This window comes from Scyliorhinus canicula, chromosome 11 (genome assembly GCF_902713615.1).
Source record: "Scyliorhinus canicula chromosome 11, sScyCan1.1, whole genome shotgun sequence".
Classification (NCBI taxonomy): Eukaryota; Metazoa; Chordata; class Chondrichthyes; order Carcharhiniformes; family Scyliorhinidae; genus Scyliorhinus; species Scyliorhinus canicula.
The window spans coordinates 89,057,641-89,072,892 of record NC_052156.1 but is presented as its reverse complement, the minus strand read 5'-3'; the positions used below and the strand labels follow the sequence as shown (position 1 = coordinate 89,072,892).

The window sequence follows — 15,252 nt, the reverse complement described above, 5'->3', positions numbered from 1 at the left end:
TGAAAAGGTAGATAATTGCCGAAAAAATGCTCTGAGATGTGCCAAGATCATGAAAGGCGCTACAGAAATACAAATACTTTTTGATGCTGCTGCTTGAAATTTCAAATGCATTCAGCTAGTGCACCAATCTCGCAGAAAGAGAATAAAAGCAAATTACTGAGGATGACAAAGAGTCACCCAGACTAGAAACGTTAGCTCCGTTCTCTCACTACAGATGCTATCAGACATGTTGAGATTGTCCAGCATTTTGTGTTGTTGTCTCAGAAAGAGTACTTTAACAAAATCCTAACTCAGCTGGTACAAGAGAATGAGCCACTCACCAGGTACTTGCCATCTGATGAGATTGCCATGGAGAGGATGGGCCCCACGTGCCAATCTTCTGTGCCCTTGCGCCCTCCGTGGATCGTGTGAATCTTTTTCCCACAGTTAAGGTCCCCTAGAAACATGGGTGAGAAGCACCGCCCTTTCAACACAGAAAATCTGGGTACAAGCAGCAACAAAACTCAGGTGTAACTGCGGTTAGATCACAGCCTACCAGCATTCCCTCAGCAGCCCAGGATCAGCTGCCTACACTCAGGCGGTGGAAACTTACACTTAATGATGGAGCCATCTTTGGAGGCTGAGAAAATGTATTTATCATCAGAGGACAGGACCAGACACGTGACTGGAAGTTGATGGCCTCGTAACAGACGAATCTCGGATAGATCAGGAGGGAGATACTGAAAGAAAACAACAGTTATGGTCACTTTCAAAATACAACAAGAAGGATAAACAGGATCTACTCGATATTGGGAGGAATCACCATTTCAGAAATCAAAGGGAAAAGAATAGATTTAACATTTCTTTTTAAGATGCGGGTAATGTACCCATCCTTAGTCACCAAGTTATGGTTCTTAATGGTGTTCAATAAGGAGATCCAGGATACTCACCCAATTGGTGGTGGTGGTAGGGGGGGGGGGGGAACACGACATACCAAGGATAGGGAAATAAATACTGCCCACACACCAACAATGGACATTTTTTTAATGTACATTTAGAGTACCCAATTAATCTTTTCCAATTAAGGGGCAATTTAGCGCGGCCAATCCACCTAACCTGCACATCTTTTGGGTTGTGGGGGCAAAACCCATGCAAACACAGGGAGAATATGCAAACTCCACACGGACAGTGACCCAGTGCCGGGATCGAACCTGGGACCTCAGCGCCATGAGGCAGCAAGGGGTTTAACTATTCATATGGTTTCCCAGGACAGAGAGATCTGAATTTTAAAAAGTTAGTAAATTTCTAACTGGGACAACCAAGGTATACTACATTGACATGGGGATAGATTGCAGGGAGGTATTATTTGGTTTTTGTTTTGTCAGGTGATTGTTCGCAAAAACAGACAGTCAGTCAGCCGGCCAGGCAGCAGTTTTGAGACACAAGAGAATCGGCCGGGCTGTAGCCAGTAACAGAGTTATCAGAAACCAAGAGTTTTACTCATTTGAAGTCACCAAGCAAGAATGCACGGAGGCCCATAGTTGGGGTGGGAAGCTCACAAATCTGAGTTTCTGTTCGAGAGCTCACCAAGCCGGATGATGATGGAAGGATACAAGAACTTTGGGGAATATGAGAAATATGGAGGAGAATCAAAGTGAATTCCATGGAGCTGTGGCACATTTTTGTTTGGTCCCAGATGGTGGTAAAGCAACCCTCCAGATTTGTAAAGCACAGGGGAACTCTTGGGTGGAAATTAAATGAGAACTGGGAGAGTCGTATTGAGATGTTACAATTTAAAGTATAGGCGTTTATAAAAATGTGTTAAATTAGCACTTAGTTTAACTCTTGCACAGTATATATATTTTAAATATAAAATCTTGAGGTGTAATTCTTTCAGTTAATAACACATAACTAGGAGTCTGAAGTCAACAGTTTCTACTATGAGAATGTAACACCTTTTTGTCCAGTATGCAATTTAACGTGACTATGTTTAACTGTTAGACCAGGATTAGAGTAAACGATACAGGTTTAAAACAGGCTACTTGTAGAAACCGACACTCACATGAGAAAAGTTTGTTGCACAAAGGCTGAAGTTTGGGCTTTATGCTTAGGTTTGTGAGGAAAATCAACCCAAAGGCCTTTAAACTTATACTCACATCTTTGGCGAGAAGTCGTTTAAGTTTTCCCTTCTGTTCAAGCTGCAAAGAGATGACAAAAATCAAAAAACACTTGTCGAGGCTACATCTTTACAGTATAAAAAACAACCAACCAGATAGAAAACCAAAGATTAACAATTAGTTGATAAACTTTTAAGCCGGCCCCGGGCTGCAAACTCTCTCCTCTGAAACACTGCCAACGTAGATTGGATTAAAATTTGTTCTGACAGAAACATTTTTTAATATAAAATAAATCAGGAAATCTTTACAAATAACTTCAGAGGGGCAGCATAAAACGGCAAATCAGCACAAAGTGATACTGAATTGCCCATCTGGAGGAGCCTTAGGGATTGTGTAATTCCTGATATGGGAGCTACTGCTGAGCTCTTTTTTTTTAAGTCTTCAGTGGTCACTGTACAATTTAACATCAGGCGGTGCAGATTCATTCTGAACACAATCAACACTGGTCCTTGTTTGGTAAGCGTACAGTATTGCTGGTTTAAATAAAGTGCCACAATCGCAATCAATGCTGCAACTGTAACGTGACATGGCATTAGTTCAATAAATTATTGATTTATTGGATGCCTTGGGTATTGATTGAGTGCATAGCTAAAGGATAAAATTATTCAAAAGGCATGACTGTGGAAAGATAGTCATTGTTTCAGATAATGAATAAACTAGTGAACTTTAGAGCCATGTCTGCAGAAATTCAGCAACAAATGTGCCATACAAGGAATGGACTACTGTATTCCAGCGCATGCAGTAATGGGAATGTATGGGAATTAAATAGCTAGAGCAAGTTTAATGCCTAGCTGTGGCCTGAGAATCCCATCCTCGTAAAGCAGCACACATAGACATTAAATTATTCCTGACAGCCACCAGTCAGTCTTAAGTAATGGCCAATGTTTAATTAGTAAATTGCCTCCTAAGTAACAGACATGTATTTGAACAAACCACGAGGACCCAGCTGAGAATTAGAAACCAATGAGAGTAAATGAAGGACTAGTCCATAGGTAGAGATTCCCTTAAGAGTAAGACCGTGTGGTCAAGGTTCGTCCCAGAGTTTCAAGTTCATGAATCATTCCATTCATTTATTTTAAGTGATTTATTTGCGTTTCTTGATTAATGAACATTTTGCCATGTATTTGAATATTTTGTTTCTGCGTTTTGATTTAGTTCTAATGCAGCGTGCTGAAGTGAACCATTAGCAATAAAATTGTATTTTGGATTCCAATCAACTGGACAATCAACTCTTACTAGAAGGTAAATAAGAGATCTTACACATGGGTTCCTGCCAGTGATTCCAGTGCAGTGAGCTCCTGGTTTCAAATGGACAGCTACCAAAAGATCGAGATACCGAAAAGAATAGGAAAAAATCTGTACAGAAAGTATAAACCCAGCAACTCCAACGGTTGGGTTAGATGGAGCTACTGACTGACACAATTCATTTATTTCGCTTTAAACAGGCAGCATTGATTTTTTTTTACCACTTCTTCCTGCAGTCTGCCTCCAATCAGGTCACTCTCAAGCTGCTCCTCTTCTGCCTTCTCCTCTTCTGCAAAATAAAAATCAATCAGAATTATGACAACTGATCTCGGGGCTATTCAAAGGCAAGGAAACAGTAACACACCAGCTCCAATGCCACGACTACTAACAAACAGTCAATTTGCTCTGAAATCAGAGGTACAGAAAGCCTCTGCGAACGGGAGGGGATCACTCAGATCCACTTCACAGCAGCCGTGCCCACTCGAAACAAGATATTATCTTTGGCTCCATAGCACAAGGCACTGAGACTAACTTGCAATCCCAGTTCTGTCCAGCCAGCTCAACATGGACCAAACCTGGAGCCGATGTTTATGACTCTGTACCAGGCCAGGCTGTGTGTCTCCCCATCCCGTTGTGACAGTCCCAGTAAAGCACGGTTTGATGCACTGGCAGTGATATGAATGGAGGAAGATTCTTTGGAAATTAGCCCTTCCAGAATTAGCTGGCACTGGTTAGATTATCATAGAATTTACAGTGCAGGAGGCCTTTCGGCCCATCGAATCTGCACCGGCTCTTGGAAAGAGCACCCTACCCAAGGTCAACACCTCCACCCTAACCCCATAACCCATTAACCCCACCCAACACTAAGGGCAATTTTGGACACTAAGGGCAATTTATCATGGCCAATCCACCTAACCTGCACATCTTTGGACTGTGGGAGGAAACCGGAGCACCCGGAGGAAACCCACGCACACACGGGGAGGACGTGCAGACTCCGCACAGACAGTGACCCAAGCCGGAATCGAACCTGGGACCCTGGAGCTGTGAAGCAATTGTGCTATCCACAATGCTACCGTGCTGCCCTTATCGCAAGAGTTGACCCCTTATCGCTGAACAATATTTATTAACTGGCACCTTATGCAGCCTGTTATCCGTACCTTCCCTTCGGAGCTGTTCCAGATAGAGCTTGGCGAGCCGTAACTTCTTCTCTTGTGCTGTCTCCTCGATCTCCAAAACCTCTGCATCTTTCTTATTGCGCCCAACACTATCAGAGAAAAGTTGAAACGGGCTTTAATTTTAAAGAGGTATGCAGTGGTACAAAAGGTTTGTTAGTTGTTCTTTGCTCAGGTGGTTTTGGAGGGAAATGGGTTTGCATTTAGGCTCAGTACATTTGAACTGAATGTGGGTTGAAAGGGAGGAAAAATCAAGCAGAGTTCCTGCTTTGATTCCACCTATCAAGCTCACTTGTTAAAACAACCTGCGGACATGGGGTTGAGAGGCCAGTGGAAGCCAACACAGCTGCACAGATCTCCACAACCTCAAGATCTTCACTTCAGCCAATGAAACACCCAACTTTGAAACACACCAGGTCTGCACCGAATATGTACTCATATTGATTCATGTTTAGAATTGTTGCTTTTATCTTCCTCTGTAATGAATATTTGTATGTTAATATATTAGTGATCTTTTCTCAAGTAATTTCCAGAGCAATAGTGTGAAAATAAACAAACTTTTTCCATTTTAAGTAAAAAGATTGGTGCGTACTACTTTGGGGAAACGCCCTCAAAGTGTTCTTGACAACTGTTTTTTGTAAATTGTTCTGTGGAAGAAGCTTACGCTTTAGCTTGTGAGTAAAATTAAATACTGGCACAATGAGCAGAGCAATTGCTTAGCTGCAATACCATTTGAGTAGTTCAGTCCATTACTGACATAAGAACACCTCCAAGATCAGGCCAAACACAGCCTCTTCCTCCCCATCCACCGGATTCAGAACAGGGACTCCATTCCCTAACAAATCACACGCACCGAACACCGGGAGAGTGACAGATTGTCAGGACCTGCCAGTCACTCCTTCAGCTGCAACAATATTCAGGCCTCCACTCAGTGATCGGTTTGACCCACAGCACCTTACTCAGGCTGGGGATGCAGTGAGGCAGGGACTTAACATGGAGATATGCCTGGTGCACCCATGTTTAAAATGGGAACTCTGACCATGCAACAGCCAGACTGACACTGGCAATCCTAAACAGTGTTTCATTATATGTACACATCAGGGCAATTTCTGGCACAGAGGAGGCCATTCAACCCATCGAACCCACACTGACTCTCAGCAGAGCAATCCAGTCAGTCCCATTGCCTCGCACTATCCCTGTCGTCTTGCAGGTTTATTTCCTTCAAATGCCTTGCCAATTTCCTTTCAAAGTCTTTCACTGTCGCCTCTTCCACCACACTCAGACAGTGCACTTCAGATCATAACCACTCGTTATTCTTCCTCACATTTCCCTGCATCTCGTCCAAATTCTGTGTCTCCTAATGCTTGTGCCATCGACTAATGGGAAGTTTTTCCTGTTGATCTTACCAAAACCCATCATAATCCTGCACATCTCGAACAAATCTCCCCTCAATCTCCTTTACTCCAAGGAGAATAGCCTCAGCTTCTTCAACCTAACCTGGTGGATAAAGTTCCGCATCCATGAAACCGTTCAGGTAAATCTCGGTAATCTCTCGAGGACCCCGATATCCTTCCTAAAATGGGATGACTAGAATTGAATGCAATCCTCGTGGCCAAACCCAAGCTTTTGTAATGATTCAGCCTAACTCCCCTGCTTTTAGACTCAATACCTGTATTTATGAAGCCTAAGATATCTGCATTTAAAACTACATTTTCATAATGTGCTACCACCTTCAAACATCCATGCAGATGCCTGACCTTTACACTCTTTCAAGCTGAGCCATTGGTCTAGTACAAGTAGTCCTTGGACTTGGGGAGAACTGGTTCCTGAAAACCTCACCTTAACTTGAAACGTAACTCGGAATCGATTTCTCCGAAGAACAAAGTAATAAATGCAGGGGATTGGTTCCTGAACCAATACGCTATTTTCACCAAAATAACCCAGAATTTTGCACTCAATCTATTACAGACAAGCAATATAACAACATGAATGTATTTATATTGTAAACAGCAACAACATTGAAATCAAAAAAAAACAAAGTGAAAATGGGTAACAGACAAAAAGTACTGTACACCGCGCGTTACCCTTAAGTTGCACACATACAAACGTTTAAACCTGTTGGTTGATGTGGCTTCGAAAGTTAAAACCAATGTTGGAAAGTCAAAACAAGTGCTGTTTGTCATAACTCAACATTGTAAAGTTGCGGACCGCCCGCACCACCCCCTCTCCATGGCTGCTTACACAACCCCCCCCTGCCCATTTCCCACCCGCACCCGGAGACCACCTCCACTTAAAGAGAGAGCTAAGAGCCAGGAGGGGACATGAGAAGTCTTTAGCAGGTAGGATCAAGGATAACCCTAACACTTTCTATCGATGTCAGGAATAAAAGAATGACCAGGGTAAGAGTAAGGACAGTAGTGGGAAGCTGTGCGTGGAGTCTGAGGAGATAGGAGAGGTGCTAAATGAATATTTTTCGTCAGTATTCACACAGGAAAAAGACAACGTTGTCGAGAAGAATACTGTGATTCAGACTACTAGACTAGAAGAGCTTGAGGTTCATAAGGAGGAGGTGTTAGCAATTCTGGAAAGTGTGAAAATAGATAAGTCCCCTGGGCCGGATGATATTTATCCTAGGATTCTCTGGGAAGCTAGGGAGGAGATTGCTGAGCCTTTGGCTTTCATCTTTAAGTCATCTTTGTCTACAGGAATAGTGCCAGAAGACTGGAGGATAGCAAATGTTGTCCCCTTGTTCAAGAAGGGGAGTAGAGACAACCCCGGTAACTATAGGCCAGTGAGCCTTACTTCTGTTGTGGGCAAAGTATTGGAAAGGTTTATAAGAGATAGGATGTATAATCATCTGGAAAGGAATAATTTGATTAGAGATAGTCAACACGGTTTTGTGAAGGGTAGGTCGTGCCTCACAAACCTTATTGAGTTCTTTGAGAAGGTGACCAAAAAGGTGGATGAGGGTAAAGCAGTTGATGTGGTGTATATGGATTTCAGTAAAGCGTTTGATAAGGTTCCCCACGGTAGGCTATTGCAGAAAATACGGAGGCTGGGGATTCAGGGTGATTTAGCAGTTTGGATCAGAAATTGGCTAGCTGGAAGATGACAAAGGGTGGTGGTTGATGGGAAATGTTCAGACTGGAGTCCAGTTACTAGTGGTGTACCACAAGGATCTGTTTTGGGGCACTGCTGTTTGTCATTTTTATAAATGACCTGGAGGAGGGCGTAGAAAGATGGGTGAGAAAATTTGCAGATGACACTAAAGTCGGTGGAGTTGTGGACAGTGCGGAAGGATGTTACAAGTTACAGAGGGCATAGATAAGCTGCAGTGCTGGTCTGACGTGGCAAATGGAGTTTAATGCAGAAAAGTGTGAGGTGATTCATTTTGGAAGGAATAACAGGAAGACAGAGTACTGGCCTAACGGGAAGATTCTTGGTAGTGGATGAGCAGAGAGATCTCGGTGTCCATGTACATAGATCCCTGAAAGTTGCCACCCAGGTTGAGGGGGTTGTTAAGAAGGCGTACAGTGTGTGAGCGTTTATTGGTAGAGGAATTGAGTTTCGGAGCCATGAGGTCATGTTTCAGCTGTACAAAACTCTGGTGCGGCTGCATTTGGAGTATTGCGTGCAATTCTGCTCGCCGCATTATAGGAAGGATGTGAAAACATTGGAAAGGGTGCAATGATTTACCAGAATGTTGCCTGATATAGAGGGAAGATCTTATGACGGAAGGCGGAGGGACTTGAGGCTGTTTTCATTAGAGAGAAGGTTAAGAGGTGACTTAATTGAGGCATACAAGATGATCAGAGGATTAGATAGGGTGGACAGTGAGAGCCTTTTTCCTCGGATGGTGATGTCTAGCACGAGGGGACATAGCTTTAAATTTTATTTTTTTTTGAAATAATTTTTATTGAAAAATTTTGATTTTATACATTGACACACCTTAGTAAAATACCGAAAATAACAATAATATTAACAATCATATACATTCGCCCCACCTCCATGAACACAGCATTTTAACAACAATGCAAATTAACACACTATAAAGTTACAGCATAGACACTACAATAGTGCACACCCCCCCCCCCCCCCCCCCCCCGCCTTGCTGCTGCTATTGACCAAGTTACCTATCTCTGAGCCAGGAAGTCCAGAAACGGCTGCCATCGTTTATAGAATCCTTGTATTGATCCTCTCAGGGCAAATTTGACCTTTTCCAATTTTATAAATCCCGCCATGTCACTGATTCAGGTCTCCACGCTTGGGGGCCTTGCATCCTTCCACTGTAACAGAATCCTTCGGCGGGCTACTAGGGACACCGGCCTCTTTCGCCTCCTGCAGTCCCGGCTCTACCGCAACTCCAAAGATCGCGAGTCCCCACCCTGGTTTGACCCTGGATCCAACCACCCTCGACACCGTGTCCGCCACCCCCTTCCAGAATTCTTCCAGTGCTGGGCATGCCCAGAAGATATGGGCGTGGTTCGCTGGATTCCCCGAACATCTGGTGCACCTATCCTCACCCCCAAATAACTTACTCATCCTGGTCCCGGACATGTGGGCCCGGTGCAGCACCTTAAATTGGATGAGACTAAGCCTCGCGCATGAGGAGGAAGAGTTAACTCTCTCCAAGGCATCCGCCCAAGTCCCGTCCTCTATCCGCTCCCCGAGTTCCTCCTCCCATTTAGCCTTCAGCTCCTCCACTGACGACTCCTCCACCTCCTGCATTACCGTATAGATGTCAGACACCTTCCCCTCTCCAACCCACACTGCCGAAAGCACTCTGTCCATCGTCCCCTGTGAGGGCAGCAAAGGGAATCCCTCTACCTGTCGCCAAGCAAACGCCTTTACCTGCAGGTATCTGAACATGTTCCCTTGGGGAAGGCCAAATTTATCTTCCAGTTCCCCCAGGCTCGCAAACCACCCGCCAATAAACAGGTCCCTCAATTTGCTGATGCCCGCCCTTTGCCACCCCCTAAATCCCCCATCCGTGTTCCCCGGGATGAACCGATGGTTGCCACCCAGTGGAGCCTCCATCGAGCCCCCTGTTTCCCCCCGATGCCGTCTCCACTGTCCCCAGATTCTTAGGGTCGCCGCCACCACCGGGCTCGTGGTAAACCTCTTAGGGGAGAGCGGCAATGGTGCCGTTGCCATGGCACCCAGGATCGTACCTCTACATGACGCCATCTCCATTCTTTTCCACGCCGCCCCTCCCCCCTCCATCACCCATTTACGCACCATTGACACATTGGCTGCCCAATAGTACCCCAGAAGGTTGGGCAGCGCCAGCCCGCCTCTATCCCTTCCTCGCTCCAGGAAAACCCTCTTCACTCTCGGAGTCCCATGTGCCCACACAAAGCTCAAAATAATGCTAGTCGCTCTCCTAAAGACGGCCCTGGGGATAAATATGGGCAGGTACTGAAAGAGGAACAAGAACCTCGGAAGCACCGTCATTTTGACGGACTGTACCCTCCCCGCCAACGACAGCATGTCCCACCTCTTGAACTCCTCCTCCATCTGATCTACAAGTTTGGTGAAGTTATGCTTGTGAAGAGTCCCCCAGTCGCTGGCCACCTGCACCCCCAGGTACCTAAAGCTCTCCCCTGCCCACCTAAGCGGGAGCCTACAAATTCCTTCCTCCTGGTCTCCAGGGTGCACCACAAACACCTCGCTCTTGCCTAAATTTAATTTACAACCTGAAAAGGTGCCAAACTCAGCTAGCAACTCGATCACTCCCGGTATCCCTCCCACCGGGTCCGCCACATACAGTAACAGGTCGTCGGCATACAACGACACCCTATGTTCCTCTCCACCTCGCACCAAGCCTCTCAACCTCTCTGAATCTCTCAACGCCATCGCCAGCGGCTCGATTGCCAGTGCAAACAACAAGGGGGACAAGGGGCAACCCTGCCTGGTCCCTCGGTAAAGCCAGAAGTACTCCGACCTCCTCCTATTCGTGGCCATGCAGGCCATCGGGGCCTCATATAGCAGCCTTACCCATCTAATGAATCCTTCACCAAATCCAAACCTCCCCAACACCTCCCATAGGTACCCCCACTCCACTCTATCGAAGGCCTTCTCCGCATCCAGCGCCACCACTATCTCTGCCTCCCCCTCCATCGCCGGCATCATGATGACATTCAGCAATCTCCGCACATTCGTGTTCAGCTGCCTTCCCTTCACAAAACCTGTCTGGTCCTCGTGCACAACCCCTGGCACACAGTCCTCTATCCTGGTGGCCGGGATTTTTGCCAGCACCTTAGCATCCACGTTGAGGAGAGATATGGGCCTGTATGAACCACACTGCTGGGGGTCCTTGTCCTTCTTTAAAATTAACGAGATCAGCGCCCGCGACATCGTCGGGGGCAAAGTCCCCTGGGACATAGCTTTAAATTGAGGTGAGATAGATATAGGACAGATGTCAGAGGTAGGTTCTTTACTCAGAGAGTAGTAAGTGCGTGGAATGCCCTGACTGCAACAGTAGTGGACTCGCCAACATTAAGGGCATTCAAATGGTCATTGGATAGACATATGGACGATAAGGGAATAGTGTAGATGGGCTTTAGAGTGGTTTCACAGGTCGGCACAACATCAAAGGCCGAAGGGCCTGTACTGCGCTGTAATGTTCTAAGTGAACACTTACTGTGATCCTAATATAAATGAGTTCAGTACCTTCAGATTATTTACAGGGAGAAGTGGGCAGCCCGGTGACAATTGGTTAGCACTGCTGCCTAGGGCACTGAGGACCCGGGTTTGATCCCGGGTCACTGTCCGTGTGGAGTTTGCACATTCTTCCCGTGTCTGCGTGGGTTTCACCCCCACAACCCAAAGATGTGCAGGTTAGGTAGATTTGGCCATGCTAAATTGCCCCTTAATTGGAAAAAAAAAAATTTGGTACTCTAAATTTATTTGAAAAAGATATTTACAGGAGGAAGTGTGTGTGTGTGTGTGTGTGTGTGTGTGTGGGGGGGGGGGGGGGGGGGGGGGGGGGGGGAGAGCAGCGTAATGGGCAGCATCAGATGGATAGGGGGCTGGAGATAATATAAAGGACAAGGGAAGCTGACAGCTGCATGGAACAAAGCAATGCTCATGTCTGCATCTGCAAGCTGACATGCTCAGACTGCAATGTAACATGGGTCTGCTATCTCCATGGCTCTGGTTTCAAGTCTGATCCAGTAAGATATAATTTTGCTTCAGTGTGCAAAGATGCATAATCACAATGTGAACACTTGGTCACCTTTCCGTTTCCGAGTCACTGGAAATCTCTTCATTCAGCTTCGGAGTGAACCTCTTGTGGACTTTAGCTTCTCCATCGTCAGCCTGTGAAGAGATAGAAAATTAGATATCCATGTGCAGGAGCTGGATGTCAGATATGATGTTAAACTAACACACGGTCTGCCCTCTCAGGCAAAGTAGAAAATCTCATATCACAATTTCAATGACGAGCAACGGAGCCGGCATCTTGACCAATATTTATTCCTCAACCTACATCACTAAAATCGATTATCCAATGATTATCCACACAGGGGCAGCATTGTATCACAGTGGTTAGCACAGTTGCTTCACAGCTCCAATGTCCCTGGTTCGATTCCCGGCTTGGGCCACTGTCTGTGTGGAGTCTGCAAGTTCTCCCCATATCTGTGTGGGTTTCCTCCGGGTGCTCCGGTTTCCTCCCACAGTCCAAAGATGTGCGGGTTAGGTGGATTGGCCATGCTAAATTGCCCCTTGGTGTCCAAAAATGTTAGGTTGAGTTACTGGGTTACGGGGATAGGATGGAGGTGTGGGCTTAGGAAGGGTGCTCCTTCCAAGTGCCGGTGCAGACTCAATGGGCTGAATGGTCTCCTTTTGCACTGTAAATTCTATGATTTACAGGGAGGGGAAATCTAGTTGTGTGCAGTTTGGTCTCTGCATTTCCTACATTACAACAATGATCAAATGACCACTTCAAAAGTCATGATCTTTATTAGTGTCAAAAGTAGGCTTACATGATTTGATGATTGATTATTTGATTTTTTTTATTGTCACATGTGCCGAAGTATAGTGAAAAGTATTTTTCTGTGGCCAAGGGAACGTACACAGTATGTACATAGTAGACAAAAAGAATAATCAACAGATACATTGACAAATGGTACATCGACAAACAAGTGATTGGTTACAGTGCGGAACAAGGGGCCAAACAAAGCAAATACACGAATAAGAGCAGCATTGGGCATCGTGAATAGTGTTCTTACAGGGAACAGATCAGTCCAAGGGGGAGTCATTGAGGATTCTTGTAGCTGTGGGGAAGTAGCTATTCCTATGTCTGGATGTGCGAGTCTTCAGACTTCTGTACCTTCTGCCTGATGGAAAGATCTGGAAGATGGCAATGCCTGGGTGGGAGGGGTCTCTGATAATGCTGTCTGCCTTCCTGAGGCAGCGGAAGACATATACAGAATCAATGCGAGGGTGGCAAGCTTGTGTGATGTGTTGGGCTGAGTTCATCACACTCTGCAGTTTCTTGCATCTTGGGCCAAGCAGTTGCCATACCAAGCTGTGATGCAGCCAGATAGGATGCTCTCTGTAGCACATCTGTGGACATTTGAGAGAGTCGATACTGACGTGCCAAATTTCTTTAGCTTCCTCAGGAAGTAGAAACGTTATTGGGCTTTCTTGACTGTTGCATCAATGCGAGTGGACCAAGACAGACTGTTGGTGATGGTGACCCCACAGAACCTAAAAGCTATCGACAGCCTCCACTTCTGATTGATGCAGACGGGAGTGAGTTGTGCTATACCTCCTGAAGTTGATTATCAGTTCCTTGGTTTTTCCGACATTTAGAGAGGGGTTATTTTCGGTACACCATGCAACCAAGTGATTTATCTCCCTTCTGTAGTCTGATTCGTCATTGTTTGAGATATGGCCCATCACAATCGTGTCATCCGCAAACGTATTGATTGAGTTGGAGTTAAATCTTGCCACACAGTCATGCGTATATAGGGAGTACAGTAGAGGACTGAGTACACATCCTTGCAGGGCCCCGGTGTTGAGGGCTATTGTGGAGACAGATTGCGGTATGTTGGTGAGGAAGTCACGGATCCAGCTGCACAGGGAGGGGTCAAATCTAAGATTGCAGTGTTGGTTATTAGTCTTGTCGGGATAATGGCGTTGAAGGCAGAGCAGTCTTGCATAGGTGCCCTTGTTGTCGAGGTGTTCGAGTGTTGATTGTAGAGCCAGGGAGATAGCATCTGCTGTGGACCGGTTTCGGTGACAGGCAAACTGCAATGGATCGAGACCGTCTGGGAGGCTGGCGTTGATCCGTCTCATGACTAGCTGCTATAAGCATTTCATGATAACAGACATCAGGGCCACCAGTCAGTAGTCAACACCGCAATGAAGTTACTGTGAAAAATCCCTCAGTCGCCACATTCCAGCGCCTCCCGGTACACTGTGGGAGAAATTAGAATGTCCAATTCACCTAACAAGCACGTCTTTGGGGACTTGTGGAAGGAAACTGGAGCACCCGGAGGAAACCCACTCAGGCACGGGGAGAAAGTGCAGACTCGGCACAAACAGTGACCCAAGTACTTGACTGTGCGGCATTTTAGACATCTTGAGGTTTTTAAAGACATCATATAAATACAACAAGAAGTCTTACAACACCAGGTTAAAGTCCAACAGGTTTGTTTCAAATCACTAGCTTTCAGAGCACTGCTCCTTCTTCAGGTGAACGAAGTAGTGCTCCAAAAGCTAGTGATTTGAAACAAACCTGTTGGACTTTAACCTGGTGTTGTAAGACTTCTTACTGTGCTCACCCCAGTCCAACGCGAGCATCACCACATCGTATAAATTCAAGACATTCAATAGAAATTAATTCTATTAGTGAAAGCTAAAACAACCAGCACTTTATAAAGATACTCTCTTCAGATACTAAACAGGTCTGGAATGTCAACATCTGTCATTATAATATTCAGTGGACATATCGGGATACTGGATGCGAGGTGGGGCATGTGTGGATTGATGGCTGTGGGGGTTGGGTGTCTGTGATGGGTGGAGGTGGTTACAGGGGTTGGAGATGGTTGTTGGGGGAGTTATGGGGGAGTATGGGGTTGGCTCTACAGGTTGGGGTGGAGGTGGTTATGAGGGGGTGGAGGTGGTTATGAGGGGTTGGAGGTGGTTACGGGGGGGGGGGTTGGAGGTGGTTATGGGGGGGTGGAGGTGGTTCGGGGGGGTGGAGGTGGGTACGGGGGGGTGGAGGTGGGTACGGGGGGAGGTGGAGGTGGTTACGGGGGGAGGGGGGGGTGGAGGTGGTTACGGGGGGGGGGTGGAGGTGGTTACGGGGGGGTGGAGGTGGTTACGGGGGGGGTGGAGGTGGTTACGGGGGGGGGTGGAGGTGGTTACGGGGGGGGGTGGGAGGTGGTACGGGGGGGGGTGGAGGTGGTTCCGGGGGGGGGGGGTGGTGGATGGTGGTTAGGGGGGGGGTGGAAGGTGGTACTGGGGGGGGTGGACGCGTGGTCACCCCACCTGGGGGGGGTGGAAGTTGGTTACGGGGGGGGGGGTGGAGGGTGGTTACGGGCGGGGGGGTGTGGACGGTGGTTACGGGGGGGGGGGGTGGAGGGGGTACTGGGGGGGGGGTGGAGGGGGTTACGGGGGGGTGGAGGGGGTTACGGGGGGTGGAGGGGTTACGGGGGGTGGAGGGGGTT

The 15,252-nt window shown here is 46.8% G+C and overlaps 1 protein-coding gene across 1 annotated transcript in view; it reads right to left on the bottom strand.

The window, feature by feature from the left end:
- rrp9 (ribosomal RNA processing 9, U3 small nucleolar RNA binding protein) overlaps positions 1-11,902 on the bottom strand; it is a gene marked incomplete at its 5' end in the record, with an annotated part of 58,254 nt that extends 46,352 nt beyond the window's left edge. Inside the window, 6 exons of the mRNA XM_038812193.1 lie at positions 321-436; positions 593-719; positions 2,136-2,177; positions 3,623-3,690; positions 4,559-4,665; positions 11,811-11,902. Coding sequence (XP_038668121.1) covers positions 321-436; positions 593-719; positions 2,136-2,177; positions 3,623-3,690; positions 4,559-4,665; positions 11,811-11,902 — 552 coding nt within the window. The remainder of the gene's footprint in view (positions 1-320; positions 437-592; positions 720-2,135; positions 2,178-3,622; positions 3,691-4,558; positions 4,666-11,810) is intronic.
- Between the last annotated feature and the right edge of the window lie 3,350 nt (positions 11,903-15,252).